Below are 13402 nucleotides of genomic sequence, written 5' to 3'. Positions count from 1 at the left end.
GATACTGTTGTGTTATTAGCTTGGTGGAGTATTTTCTAGCCTAAGAAATGAAACCGCTAATGAAACAAATACCCTCTTTTCCTAACATGCCCCAAAATAGAAATCATGTTCCTGTGGAACATGTGGAATTTGTCTAAAAACCTAGCCAAATCAAGGCTGAAAATTTAGCAAAGACCGCAGCAAAGACGGCAAAGCATCCATCAGCGGGGTAGCCGTGTTAGTCTGTATCCACAAAAACAATGAGGAGTCTGGTGGCACCTTAAAGACTAACAGATTTATTTGGGCATAAGCTTATGTGTGTAAAAAAAATCCACTTCATGGACCCAAAACATTCATGGAAGTAGTCATTTTACAGTTTGCTTAGAGCTGTAAAAGTCCTTAGCCCAGATGTTTAAAGAGGTAGCTAGGTATGCCACTTGTCTGACATGATACTAAACATGACGTTGCAGTTGTAGGTAGGTGTATTTAACATCCTTAAATCTTACTGGAACCAGACAAAATGGATGACTGGTTGTCGTTAGTTATCATCCTTGCGCTTAAGGAGACGGCATATAAACCCTACAACAGTCCTCTACAACTGACCAATAACTCAAGTTTCCATTGCTGTCTTCCTACAGGAACACTATGCTTAAAGCTCATGCATACTTCTAGAAAGAAGATGCTTAACCTCAGTTAGTGTTCTACCATGGGAAAGTAGCATAGAGTGGAAAAGGGCACCACCCAAAAGAATTTGTGGTATAGACAAGCAGAGACACTTGCAAATAAAATTCCCTTCACTTGTTGCTTGTCAAATCATCTTCAAAATATATAATCTTAACAGTCAAGTAGGTAAAACTTGAAAGTCAATGGCAAAAGGCAGTACATTGAAGTCAATGGCAAAACTTCCATTGACTTCAGTGGAGTCAGGTTTTAACCTCAAGGCTGTATTAGAAACAGGAGTTTGTTGAGTTATCATAACAATACTGTTATCTATAGTTTTTATAGCTTTGTATTTTCAGATTTTGCATCTCAGTTCCTTATTCTTCAAATGATGCATGCAAGTTCACTTTTTTGGTGATAACATTTTTTATTGGTTTTAAGTATTTTAGGGTAATTTATGCTTGTTGCTAATATAACACTAATTTTTGAGGGAATATAACAATGTATGTAACTTTGTAGTTCCTCACATCTTTAATATGTTGCTTTATTTTCTGTAAGGTGATAAGTTAACTCATGGTAAAAATATACCCTTGAAATTCCATTACAGCAACACAATGGCCAAAACATAGAGTGAGTGCTGTAGTTCCACTGCACACTTTTGGGTAGGCAGATAAAGAAAAGGCCATGAATGGGAACTCAACAGAGCCTTGTGCAAAGAGTCAAACTTCATGGCAGGCGGTTCCATGGACCATGGCTGCTACTGAATCACAAGGGCTGTTGTTGTGGCTGCAGAAGTGTCCCTTTTCCTGCCCACTGCATTGGAGGAAGAAGAATTCCATTCCCACAGTCCTCACACAGCTTATTTTCTTAAGGGGAGGATAGACGGAACTTGTAAAATTGTGTAGGTTAACATATATTTTTTTTCCAAGACAAGTTTGCTGAGTAGGTTGTTCAGGACAGTGGCTCGCAGCCACTAATGTGTGTATCAGCAAAGGTAATTCAGGCTTTAATAAGAAATTCTCTAGGCTGTGTGAAACCCTCAATCCAGGAATGTGCCATTGCTGCCCACAAATGTGCTAGGCCCCGATGCATCATAAATGCCAGCCTCGTATTCGTTTGTGTATATCCTAATTTTCAGTGGAGACAGAGGTACTCCAAACCATGGTCCTATGTAAACTGAGAGTTTGTAGCCATCCAAGCTCCACTGTGGGTAGATTGTGGACAACTGAATTGGAAAGCAGTAGGCATTGCTGACATATATGTACCTAAATAAAAGGTTCACAACCTCTAGTTTAGGGTTAGCATGGAAGTTTTTCCTATTTTTAAAATGTGATTAGTTCACACTACATTAAGATGCACCTTTTCCCCCATCTTATTGATTATATTTTTTTTATGTCAATGGATTTTAGAAGCTAGCAGGAAAAAACATTATGTAGCACTCCACAAAACACAAAGAGCAACCTGAACATTTCAAGACCTTATAAAGAAAATCTTGGGTAGTTTAAGTTGTCTTAGTCATTTTTTGCTGATAAAAATTATACATAAATGTATAGGCAGGGCACGGTGGAACATAAGCACTAGAAGCAAAAAACTCACCATGGATATCCCATTTGCTTCTTTGATGTAGGGTTTTTTGTGCCCAGATTTCTGTTGTAAACAAACTTTGTGAGTGTCTCATCCACCTTGTAATCTAACCAATTTTCCTCTCTTTTTTGCTTTGTTTTGTAGATAATAGTGATTTTATTTTTTGTTTTGGTAAGGAAACGTGCATTCTAGCATTTTGACATACTGCTTATACCTCTAAAATATCTTGTCAGTGATAGAAAAAGAGGTTGTTATGTTTCTGATTGTACATTTGTGGAATTATTTTCTTCTATAACACTTTATATACTGCGTAACACTAAGGATTTTGACATTTAAAAATGTAGAAATTGCCAGGATTAGACCAAAAGAGTGTAGGTGCTCCAAGTTGGACACAGTTTATCAGTAAATCCAGTTCTTATTTCAAACCTGTGAGTATGTCACTCATTAAGTTGTAGCAGTAATGTACATACAGAAGGAAAATATATCTTTGATGTACCAGCAAGCTTTGTAGGGAATAAACCTTCCTTGGTTATTTCCCCTCCTTCCAAAAAATATTTGCATATGATTTACAGTAAAATTTGTCTTAAAAGCCACTGAAAGTCTTCAAAGAAAGATGAAACAGAATTGATATGTTTGAGATGATTTGGAAAAATAGGTTGCCTAGAAAGAGGTGGTCTCTCTTGCATGGACTTCTCCATGTTGTTCTTAGAATACTGTGTTTAAGTGAAAAGAAAAGGAGTACTTGTGGCACCTTAGAGACTAACCAATTTATTTGAGCATGAGCTTTCGTGAGCTACAGCTCACTTCATCGGATGCATACCGTGGAAACATCGGTATGCATCCGATGAAGTGAGCTGTAGCTCACGAAAGCTCATGCTCAAATAAATTGGTTAGTCTCTAAGGTGCCACAAGTACTCCTTTTCGTTTTGTGAATACAGACTAACATGGCTGTTACTCTGAAACCTGTGTTTAAGTGAGGGGTTTGATACCCTCACTTAGTCACAAACAAGGAAAATTCAAGCAAAATATTAGAACTGTTTTCAATAGAGCATCTTTTCACATTGGTATTGCATTGCATGAGGCTTCTAAGATTGCATAGGCTTTTGAGATATCACCCATACCTAAGTAAAATGGAAATGTTAAGAATAGAATTTCAGCCTGGATTCTCTTACCTTTTTATTCATGGGTGTCACAACTCGATTACTTCTCTGTCGGATTGTTTGGTTTGTGGGTTGGGTGGTTTTTTTTATGTACAGCACAGCAATTTCATCAACTGAAGTTCTGGGTCAGAGGAACTTGTTTAACCATGGACTAACAGTTTTAAAGGTAGTGTGTGCCTGATCTTAAAACAAACAACAAAAGAGAGAAGTGTATTGAAGCTGTTAATAACCTTTGAGGAAAACAATGGGGAAACTCTCTCTTAATTCTTCCCTTAATAACGTGTGTTAATAGTTAAATATTCTCAGATACGTTTTTCTGAAGATAGATTATATTGTGTTTACATATAAAATGACTTCCTTTCATGTGAAGTGATAGTTGTACCAAATTTCTAATGAAACCTATTGTGAAGGTCAAGTGGATCGCTACTTGATTTCTAGCCCCTCTTCAGTTACTAATAAGTATGTGCAATATACTTCAGCATGCAACAGACTTGTGACATTTTAAACAACGGGCAGATACTGTGCATTCTTGAGTCCTATATACATCCCTACCATTTCATTCCCAATCTGCTTTTGAGGAGAGATTGACAATTTACATTTCATGTCTAATTCTTTGTTGTTTATATCACTCATGTTTTCTACCACATCCAGGGACAGTGTGTGTTTGTTTTTTGAATCTCTAACTTCAAATGAATGAGAGTGTCTTATTGACAGCTTCAGGGTTAATTTAAAGTATCAATTTTCACTAGCTATTTTTATGTTCATTGTTGTAAATGTTGCACATTTCAAGTAGTGATTCTCAAATGTAGTCCAGCAAGCCACTTCTGCCACAGTTGTAAAGCATCTAGTCTTTCTTTAGGCAGTAATGCTTCTCTTGTTATGCTTGATGCTTCCTGCTAGTCCAGAACTCTTTGGAGTTCAAGAAGTTTTTTTTAAATCAACTAATCTTTAAAAGAAAAAAAAAGTGAAAAATCTTCACCTCTCTGCACCCTAAATTGCTACTTTGTCTTTATTTTGGGAGTATTTGGTGTAATTTCAACAGTGTTCAAAATTGGAGCTATAATAAACACATAGAAGGATGTAATCAAACCGCAAAGTGAGAGATTAGTTCAATAGGTGGATATGGGCAATTAGATGCAATTCAGTGCAAATGGATATAAAATCCTACACCCATGGAGAGCACATGGACATTACAGAGGCAAAATGGGGCTCAGCGGTCATTGCATTATGGCAGGATTGTTTCATCTTGTCTCTAATACTGTCTGGTATTACTTTTTTCAGGTAACTAAGCAGTAGGATTTTCACCATTAAATGAGAGGCCATAACAAGGGGAAGTTTGCAAACCAATGATGAAATGTTCCTGAGTACATATAATTCTGCCTCACCCCCATAAAATCAGTAAATATCAGGTTGGATTATAGAGCAATATCAATTAAATGAGAATATAATTTAACTTTTGTGCTATTTTGTTGTTTGTTTTAACACTGAGATGGTTATATTTGCATGATCTTCCTTAACACAAACTTACAGCTTTGCTAAGAGTGCCCGAGACCAGTATGAAAAGTTGTCCAACATGCATAACAACATGACCAAGTTATATGAGAATTTGGGAGAGTACTTTACCTTTGATCCCAAAGCAACAAGTATAGAGGAATTTTTTGGTGATCTGAGCAACTTCCGAACTATGTTCTTGGTAAGTAAAGACTAACAAAACAGTGATACAACATTATTGTGTTTTGCTTCAAACTTTTCAGTGTTGTTTTTCCCCCAAGTGCTCATTGATAAAATAGATTGTGTGTTTTGATCCTATAACAGAGAATGACAGGTGTAAATCGACAGTTTAGAAACAGATTGAATTATTTTCTCTTCGAGAGCTATTGATTTGCAGTCCCCTGTTCCAACTCGTTAGTTCACAATTCTTAAAAAATTACATTTGGATTTGATGGTTATTTAGGTATGCATATAAAATGTTCTTCTCCCTGTTTAAAAAACAAACTGAGGAAGAAAAAAACCACCCACATTTAACACATGTGCAAAAAAACTACATGAAATTGGGCAGGTCCATGTTTGAAAAATATTAAAATAAAAAATCTGTATGGTTGTCACTGGTGACGCCGACATTTGCATCATTCTGAAATCTAGAGACTAAGCTTTTTAGTAGAATATTGCAGTTTAGCAGGCAAGAAGATAGAAACCTTCAAAATAAGCTTTCTATCTCTGATTAAAGGAATCCCCCAGAGCTCCTTTGGGTCCTAAATTCTATTATTCCCAGCCAGCCAATGTGTCTGACTCATATTTTTTTTTTTTTTTTAAGAAATTTTGTTTTTTCAAAATAACATGTAAGTAGGGAAGCAGGTAGGGAAAAGAGATGGACAGAACATCACACTGTGCCTCCAGGGAATAGTCAAATTGCCTTGACTTATCAGTACTACTTAGCCATTTACCACACAGCTAAAGCAAATAGATCCGTATTGCCAGAAACAAGCTTTAATTCTTTAACTATCAGGATTTTCAGTATAGTAGATGCAAACTGCTCTTAAAGCATAACTTTAGTACATAATTTAATTTTTTTAAACTTTAACTACAGCACATTTTAATTATTTGTAATACAGTTAAAATTGTTCATTTTCCTAAGTCATTTATGCAATGCTGCTATAATAGGACATTACCACTAGCACATCAGTATAAAGATTGGTCATGGACAAAAGCAAGTGTAATGAGATATATCCGTGCATCTATTTTTCCTGAAATCCCATGCTAAAATTTTCAAATGTGGCAGCTTAAATTTGGGCAGCTGAAATAAGTAATTCTACCCAAATAATACAATAGCTAGGGAAAAATTAGCTGATCTGGAGATTGTATTCAGATGAACAAGATTAAGCATTATGGCCAAAATCTGTCCTCAGATGTATGTATGTAACTCCCATGAAAGTATATAGGACTTCACTGAATATTTGCCCTTGCATTTCCTAGAAGTCACATTACAGTGGGAAATCCCATTTTTATTTTGTTTAAACCTTACTACTTAATCTTCCTTCAGACTTACTGGATATTTAGACATAGAATGTCTTTTTACTCTTCAGTGCTTAACGGTGAATTTCTGGAAAATACATTATAACTGGTTTGGACTTTTATTCTTCAGATGTTTTAAACCAAGTGGCTAGTTTTACAAAAGCATGTGGCTTTTGAGGGGACTCTACCACTAGTGGGAAGAAAAATTTGTGATATTTGTGTTTTCAGTTGGGAGAAGAGAGAACTAAAATAAGATGTTCTAAACTCTGCCAAGAATAAAAATGTAAAAAATTGTGACCTTTCCAACTGAACATATAAAAAGAACTATTCTATAGCTTCACTAATCCAGGAGGAGCTGAAAATGTCATTAATTCATGTATAAAATGTGGTTCTTCTCTGAAGAGTAATTCTGTAAGAATCTTATTTTGGAGTTCCATGTTTTTCTCACTGATATCAAAGGTGTTCATTTTGCAAGAAAAAGATATCTCAAATATAACCCCTATAAACTCCCCACGTGATCATAGAGTTGAGCTGGGGTCTTTCCTTCTCAGTCGTCATTTCTAGTAATAAAGACTCAGCAAGCCTCAGACTTGGCCTGCATTTACACTCGTTCTATCTCACTTCTCAAATTATGAATCCTCCTGTCTCCCCCCATAACACCTGTGGGAAACACATTTTCTTCAGTAGTTTTGATTTGATGATGATGGTAATAAATGGAGTAGAGTCCAGCTCACTCCATCTTGGCAACGCTGGCTGTAAAATGCTAATATGGTAAGAAGCAATAATAAAAGGCACTTTTGTTCCTGAAATCAGCAGATCTGTCTGTAAATGTACCCATGTGCAGGAAGCAGATCTATATAGTATAAAGGTGCATTTGTACACATCCATTTTTCAGAGTAATATGGCACTTTATAAAAAGAAATGACTGCAAAACCTTTGTGTATTCAGTTGTTAATTTTATCCAGTACACTTTTTCTTTTCCTGTTTTGCCAGTCTGCATTAACTTAACACCATTACTAATAATGTTGCATTTATTAATGAATAATTAAAATACAGTATATGTGTATTATATTATAACTACTGTAAACAAATTTGAGAGGAAGCAAAAAAAAAAGTTACATTTATATCTATGGAAAGAGAGAGACTGCATAACTCATGACAAAGGTGTAAAATGAAGAGAAAGACCTCATATTTTTTTAAAAAGCCATAGTGAGTGATCATTTCTGTGTGGAAGTCACTTTAAAAGGGAATAATGAAGAGCGAAGAGACAAAAATACCAACTGAAAATAAGTCTTTGTTTCATTCAGGTTAATGACAAAGCTACTATTGACTTGATTGCAGGCTGAATTTCACCCCTAGTGCCACATCCTGCATTCTCTGCTCACCCAAAACTCCCATTGATTCTAAATGCAGGATTTAGCTTACTTTACAACAGCATTTTAGATATTTTGTAGTCTTAACCACATAGAAAATATGTATTCTGTGTTGTAATTGAAATAAAAAAGTATATTGTTTTTATTACAAATATTTACACTGTAAAAATGATAAAAGAAATAGTATTTGTCAATTCACTTCATTCAAGTACTGTAGTGCAATCTTTGTCATGAAAGTGCAACTTACAAATGTAGATATATTTTGTTTTATAACTCAAAACACTCAAAAACAAAACAATGTAAAACTTCAGAACCTACAAATCCACTCAGTCCTACTTCTCATTCAGCCAATCACGAAGACAAACAGTTTGTGTACATTTATAGGAGATAATGCTGCTCTCTTCTTATTTACAATGTCACCAGAAAGTGAGAACAGGCATTCACATGGCACTTTTGTAGCCAGTATTGCAAGGTATTTACATACCAGATCTGCTGAACATTCGTATGCCCCTTCATGCTTCGGCCACCATTCCAAAAGACATGCTTCCATGCTGATGATGCTCATTAAAAAAAAAATGTTTTAATTAAATTTGTGACTGAACTCCTTGGGGGAGAATTGTATGTCTCCTCCTCTGTTTCACCCATATTCTGCCATATATTCCATGTTATAGCAGTCTGATGATGATCCAGCACATGTTGGTCATTTTAAGAACACTTTCCCTGCAGATTTCACAAAACGCAAAGAAGGTACCAATGTGAAATTTCTAAAGATAACTACAACACCACTTGATTCAAGGTTTAAGAATTTGAAGTGCCTTCCAAAATCTCAGAGGGACGAGGTATGCAGCATGCTTTCAGAAATCTTAAAAAAGCAACACTCCATTGCAGAAACTACAGAATCCTAAAAAAAGAAACTCAGCCTTCTGCTTGTGGCATCTTACCCTGATAATGAAAATGAACATGCATCGCTTTGCAGTGCTTTGGATTGTTATTGAGCAGAACCCGTCATCAGCATGGATGCATGTCCCCTGGAATGGTCGTTGAACCTGAAGGGACATATGAATCTTTAGTGCATGTGGCATGTAAATATCTTGCAACACTGGCTACAAAGTGCCATGGGAACGCCTGTTCTCACTTTCAGGTGACATTGCAAACAAGAAGCAGGCAGCATTATCTCCTGCAAATGTAAACAAACTTGTTTGTATGAGCGTTTTGCTGAACAAGAACTAGGACTGAGTGGACTTGCAGGCTCTAAAATTGTACATTGCTTTATTTTTGAATGCAGTTTTTTGTACATAATTTTGCATTTGTAAGTTCAACTTTCTCGATAGAGATTGCACTATAGTACTTGTATTTGGTGAATCGAAAAATACGATTTCTTTTTTTTTACAGTGCAAATACTTGTAATCAAAAATAAATATAAAATGAGCACTGTACACTTTCTATTCTGTGATATAATTTAAATCAATATATTTGAAACTATAGAAAACATCCAAAAATATGTAAATGGTATTCTATTGTTTAACAGTGTGGTTAATTTTTTTTAATCTCTTGACAGCCCTATTTATTTATTTATCCCAATTTCACTATAATTCTTTGATTGACTTTATATACATGTGTATAATTCACACATTTGCAAATGTTTCTCCTTGAATATAAAAAATAAAAACTGTGCAGACTATTTTAATCACTTACTTTGGCAGACATTTTATACTTGCTCTCTATGCACTATGTTCCCTTTAAACATGATTCTGCCCTCAGATTTGTGCACACAAATCTTTGTGAGTATTTCTAAGGCAATATTTGACCTTAACAATTTACCATAAATATAAACCTCACCTGTTTCATAATTGTATTAGATGTCCAGTGTAAAAACCAACAGTATTATATTGGAATGCTAAAGTCAGATTTTATGGATTTTTCCTTTAAATATAATAATAGATAAAATAAATAATAAATAAAAACTAAAGCAATGCCTCTAGGCCAACCAAGAACAGGACACTTTTGTGCTGGACACTGTATGAACATGAAGTAATAGACAATACCTGCCCCAGTGAGCTTAGGGCACTATTTTTAAAGGGAATTTGGCACCTAATGGGAGTTAGGTGCATATTCTATGTAAAAATCTGGTCCTTTAAGGATTGTCTAGAAAGACATTTAGTCCGTAGCAAATTGGGGTAAAGTTTCCATCTGGATGCTCTTGCTTTGCACTAACAGTTCCTTAGTGTACTTTGATCTACCCTGCTTTGAAATGGAAGTAGATTGAACTGCAGCATGGGGCATGGGTCACTTGAAGCTTTAAACTAGTGTAAATGGTGGATTCTCCGTACCTTGAAGACTTTAAATCATTATTTGAGACTTCATTAACACAATGAGAGGTTAGGGATCCAGTAAAGGAGTGAGTAGGGGAGGTTCTGTGGCCTACAATGTGAAGGAGTTCAGACTAGATCAGGGATCGCCAACCTTTGGCACACGCCACACTCGGGAAAGCTGCTGGCAGGCCAGGACAGTTTGTTTATCTGCAGCGTCCGCAGGTTCGGCCGATCACAGCTCCAACTGGCCATGGATTGCTGTCCCAGGCTGATGGCGGCTGCAGGAAGCAGCACGGGCCGAGGGATGTGCTGGCCACCTTCCCGCAGCCCCCATTGGCCTGGGACAGCAAACTGTGGCCAGTGGGAGCTGCGATCGGCCGAACCTGCAGACGCGGCAGGTAAACAAACTGTCCCGGCCCGCCAGCTGATTTCCCTGGTGGGTCGCATGCCAAAGGTTGCCGATACCTGGACTAGATGATCATGATGATCCCTTCTGACCTTAAAGTCTACGAGTCTATGAACTGTTTGTGTGTGGCAGCAGAGTCCAGATGGACATTTAGTGTGCAGCATGCTAATACAGGATAGATTTACACCCCAATTTGCTGCAAACTGTGTATGTCTCTGTAGACAAGCTCTAAATCTAAAGAGAAAAGAGAGATGAAGATTAGGGAGGAAAGGATGTAACACAAGCAGAATTAACACTGATAGTTAACTAACATCATGTTAGTTTCATGATTTTTTGGGATTTGGGGCTTGGAGAGCTTGTTGTTTAAATCCTTTGGTGGGATTGTATTGGAAGAGAATTAGCTAAATGGAAAGAAAAAGAGAGGGGCCATAAAAGGGAAGGAGGATAGGGCAAGTGAGAGAAGGCAAGGACGGGAGCATGGAGGAGAGGTGGAGCAAGGCTGAGGTGAAGACTGAATGGAAGGGGGTTGGAGTAAACAGCCAATCTGCACAGGAGAGAGAATCACAGAAATGCATGGCTGGAAGGGACCTCAAGGTCATCTAGTACATCCCCCGTGCTGAGGCAGGATTAAGAATACCTAAACCATCTCTGACAGGCATTTGTGTAACCTTTTCTTAAAAACCTGTAATGACAGCAATTTCACCACTCCTTTAATATCCTGTTTTAATTCTTAACTATTTTTATAGTTAGATTTTTTTTCCCTGATATCTACCCTAAATCTCCCTGGCTGCAAACCTAGCTGATTTCTTCTTGTTGTACCCGCATTGGGCATGGACAACAAGTGATCACCATTCTCTTTATAACAATATTTTTCATATTTGAAGTCTGTTACTATTCCCCCTCAGCTTTCTCCTGTCAACTAAACATGCCCAGTTCTTTCAACGTTTCCTCATGTGTAATGCTTCCTAAACCTCTTTTGTTTTTGTTGTTCTTGGTTTCCTCTAGGTTCTTTCCAGGTTATTCACATCTTTCTTAAAGTGAAGAGTCTGAAACTGGACACAGTACAACATCTGAGGCTTCGATAGTGCCACGTCGAGCAAAAAATTAGTTCTTGTTCCTTACATGCAACACTCGTGTTAGTACATCCCAGAATGACATTTGTTCTTTTTTGCAACAACATAATGTTGTTGACTTATATTCAATTTGTGTCCCTCCCCACTCTGAACTCTAGGATACAGATGTGGGGTCCCGCATGAAAGACCCCCAAGCTTATTTCTACTCGCTTAGGTTAAAAACTTCCCCAAGGCACAAATCCTTCCTTGTCCTTGATGGGTAATGCTGCCACCACCAAGTGAGTTAGACAAAGATTCAGGAAAAAGACCACTCTGAGTTCCTGTTCCCTAAAATATCCTCTTCAAACCTCTTCACCTCCTTTCCTGGGGAGACTTGAGAATAATATACCAACCAAATAGGTAAACCAGATTCTTAAAAAAACGGAACTTTATTATAAAGAAAAAAAATTAAAAGAAGCACCTCTGTAAAATCAGGATGGAAGGTAACTTTACAGGGTAATTAGATTCAAAACACAGAGGAGTCCCCTCTAGGCAAAACTTTAAAGTTACAAAAAACAGTGATAAACCTCCTTCTAAGCATAGGGAAAATTCATAAGCTAAAAACAAAAGATAATCTAACGCACCTTGCCTTATTTACTTACTCTTTTTGCAATATTGAGACTCATTTTAGGATGATTTTAGGAGAAGGAGTTTTCTGACCTGATGTTTCTCTGCTTCCCCAGAGAACACACACAACAAAAAACTCAAACAAAGCCTTTCTCCCCTCCCCCCAGATTTGAAAGTATCCTCTTTCCCCATTGGTCCTTTTGGTCAGGGGCTAACCAGTTTATTTGAGCTTCTTAACCCCTTACAGGTAAGGAGGATTCTAGGCTACCTTTAGCTATATGGTTATGACAATTTGTGATCCATTATAATACCCGGATCCTTTTCTGCTGGAGTGCTGCCTAAGCAGTTATTTCCCATTTTGTAGTTGTGCATTTGATTTGTCTTTCCTAAACACAGTGGTTTGGCAATGGCCTTTATTGAATTTCATCATCTTGATTTCTGACCAATTCTCCAGTTTATCAAGATCATTTTGAATTGTAATCTTGTCCTCCGAAGTGCTTGTAACCTCTTCCAGCTTTGTGTCATCTCCTCTCTATTATTCAAGTTGTTATAAGAACAGTCAGGGTCAAAACTGTACAAAACAGTCTGATGATATCAGTGTCAGACAACCCTGGCTTAAACTGTATACAGCACTCTGATGTCATCATCGGTGTCAGACAACTGCTGCTTAAACTGCTTCTTCATCTGCTCCTGCCAGCTCAAGTCTCTGGCTGCCTCCTCTCTTCAGTTTCTTCCCTTCTTTCCTCAAGACCACATATGGGGAGTTAAAGTAAGTTGCTTCATGGATACTATTGCCCCCAGAAAAGGGAGAAGGGTTCTCCAGAATTCTAGATCTGCAAGGTACTTCAATTTGTAAATATATTGTGTGACATGTCCTGCTAGTGTTCTATGTTTGTTTAGAGATCTGGATATCTATATCTTTTCATAAACACTCAAAATACATATATTTATTTGTAGATTTTGTTGCAGTGTGGCGGGAGTGTAGTGAACTGAGAATTTACTTGAAATCAAAGTTTTTCCCAGACTCTTCTCAGATTTATAAACTTCAGACTGCACCATTAAACTTTCACTTTTAAGTGAAGAGTCGTTTGGCTAAAGGATAAGGCTATGGAAATACCTTGATGGGTGAGATTAGAAGACAGTAATAAATGATTTATTTGCCTTGTGCCACTCGGCTCTTCCTTCTTCAGACATCTCAATAAGAATAAGGATTAAATACATGTGGCCGAAATTTTTG

General features: G+C 37.0%; 1 protein-coding gene across 1 annotated transcript in view; it reads left to right on the top strand.

Annotated features, from left to right (window-relative positions):
* Positions 1-13402, top strand: part of DIAPH2 (diaphanous related formin 2) — an 813565-nt gene that overhangs the window by 599095 nt on the left and 201068 nt on the right. Inside the window, exon 25 of the mRNA XM_084638844.1 lies at positions 4913-5076. Within this exon, the coding sequence (XP_084494970.1) occupies positions 4913-5076 (164 nt within the window). The remainder of the gene's footprint in view (positions 1-4912; positions 5077-13402) is intronic.

The sequence above is a fragment of the Lepidochelys olivacea genome (assembly GCF_965140295.1).
Source record: "Lepidochelys olivacea isolate rLepOli2 genome assembly, chromosome: 9".
Lineage (NCBI taxonomy): Eukaryota > Metazoa > Chordata > Testudines > Cheloniidae > Lepidochelys > Lepidochelys olivacea.
Note: the sequence above shows the minus strand (reverse complement) of the source record. Positions and strands in the feature narration are given on the sequence as shown.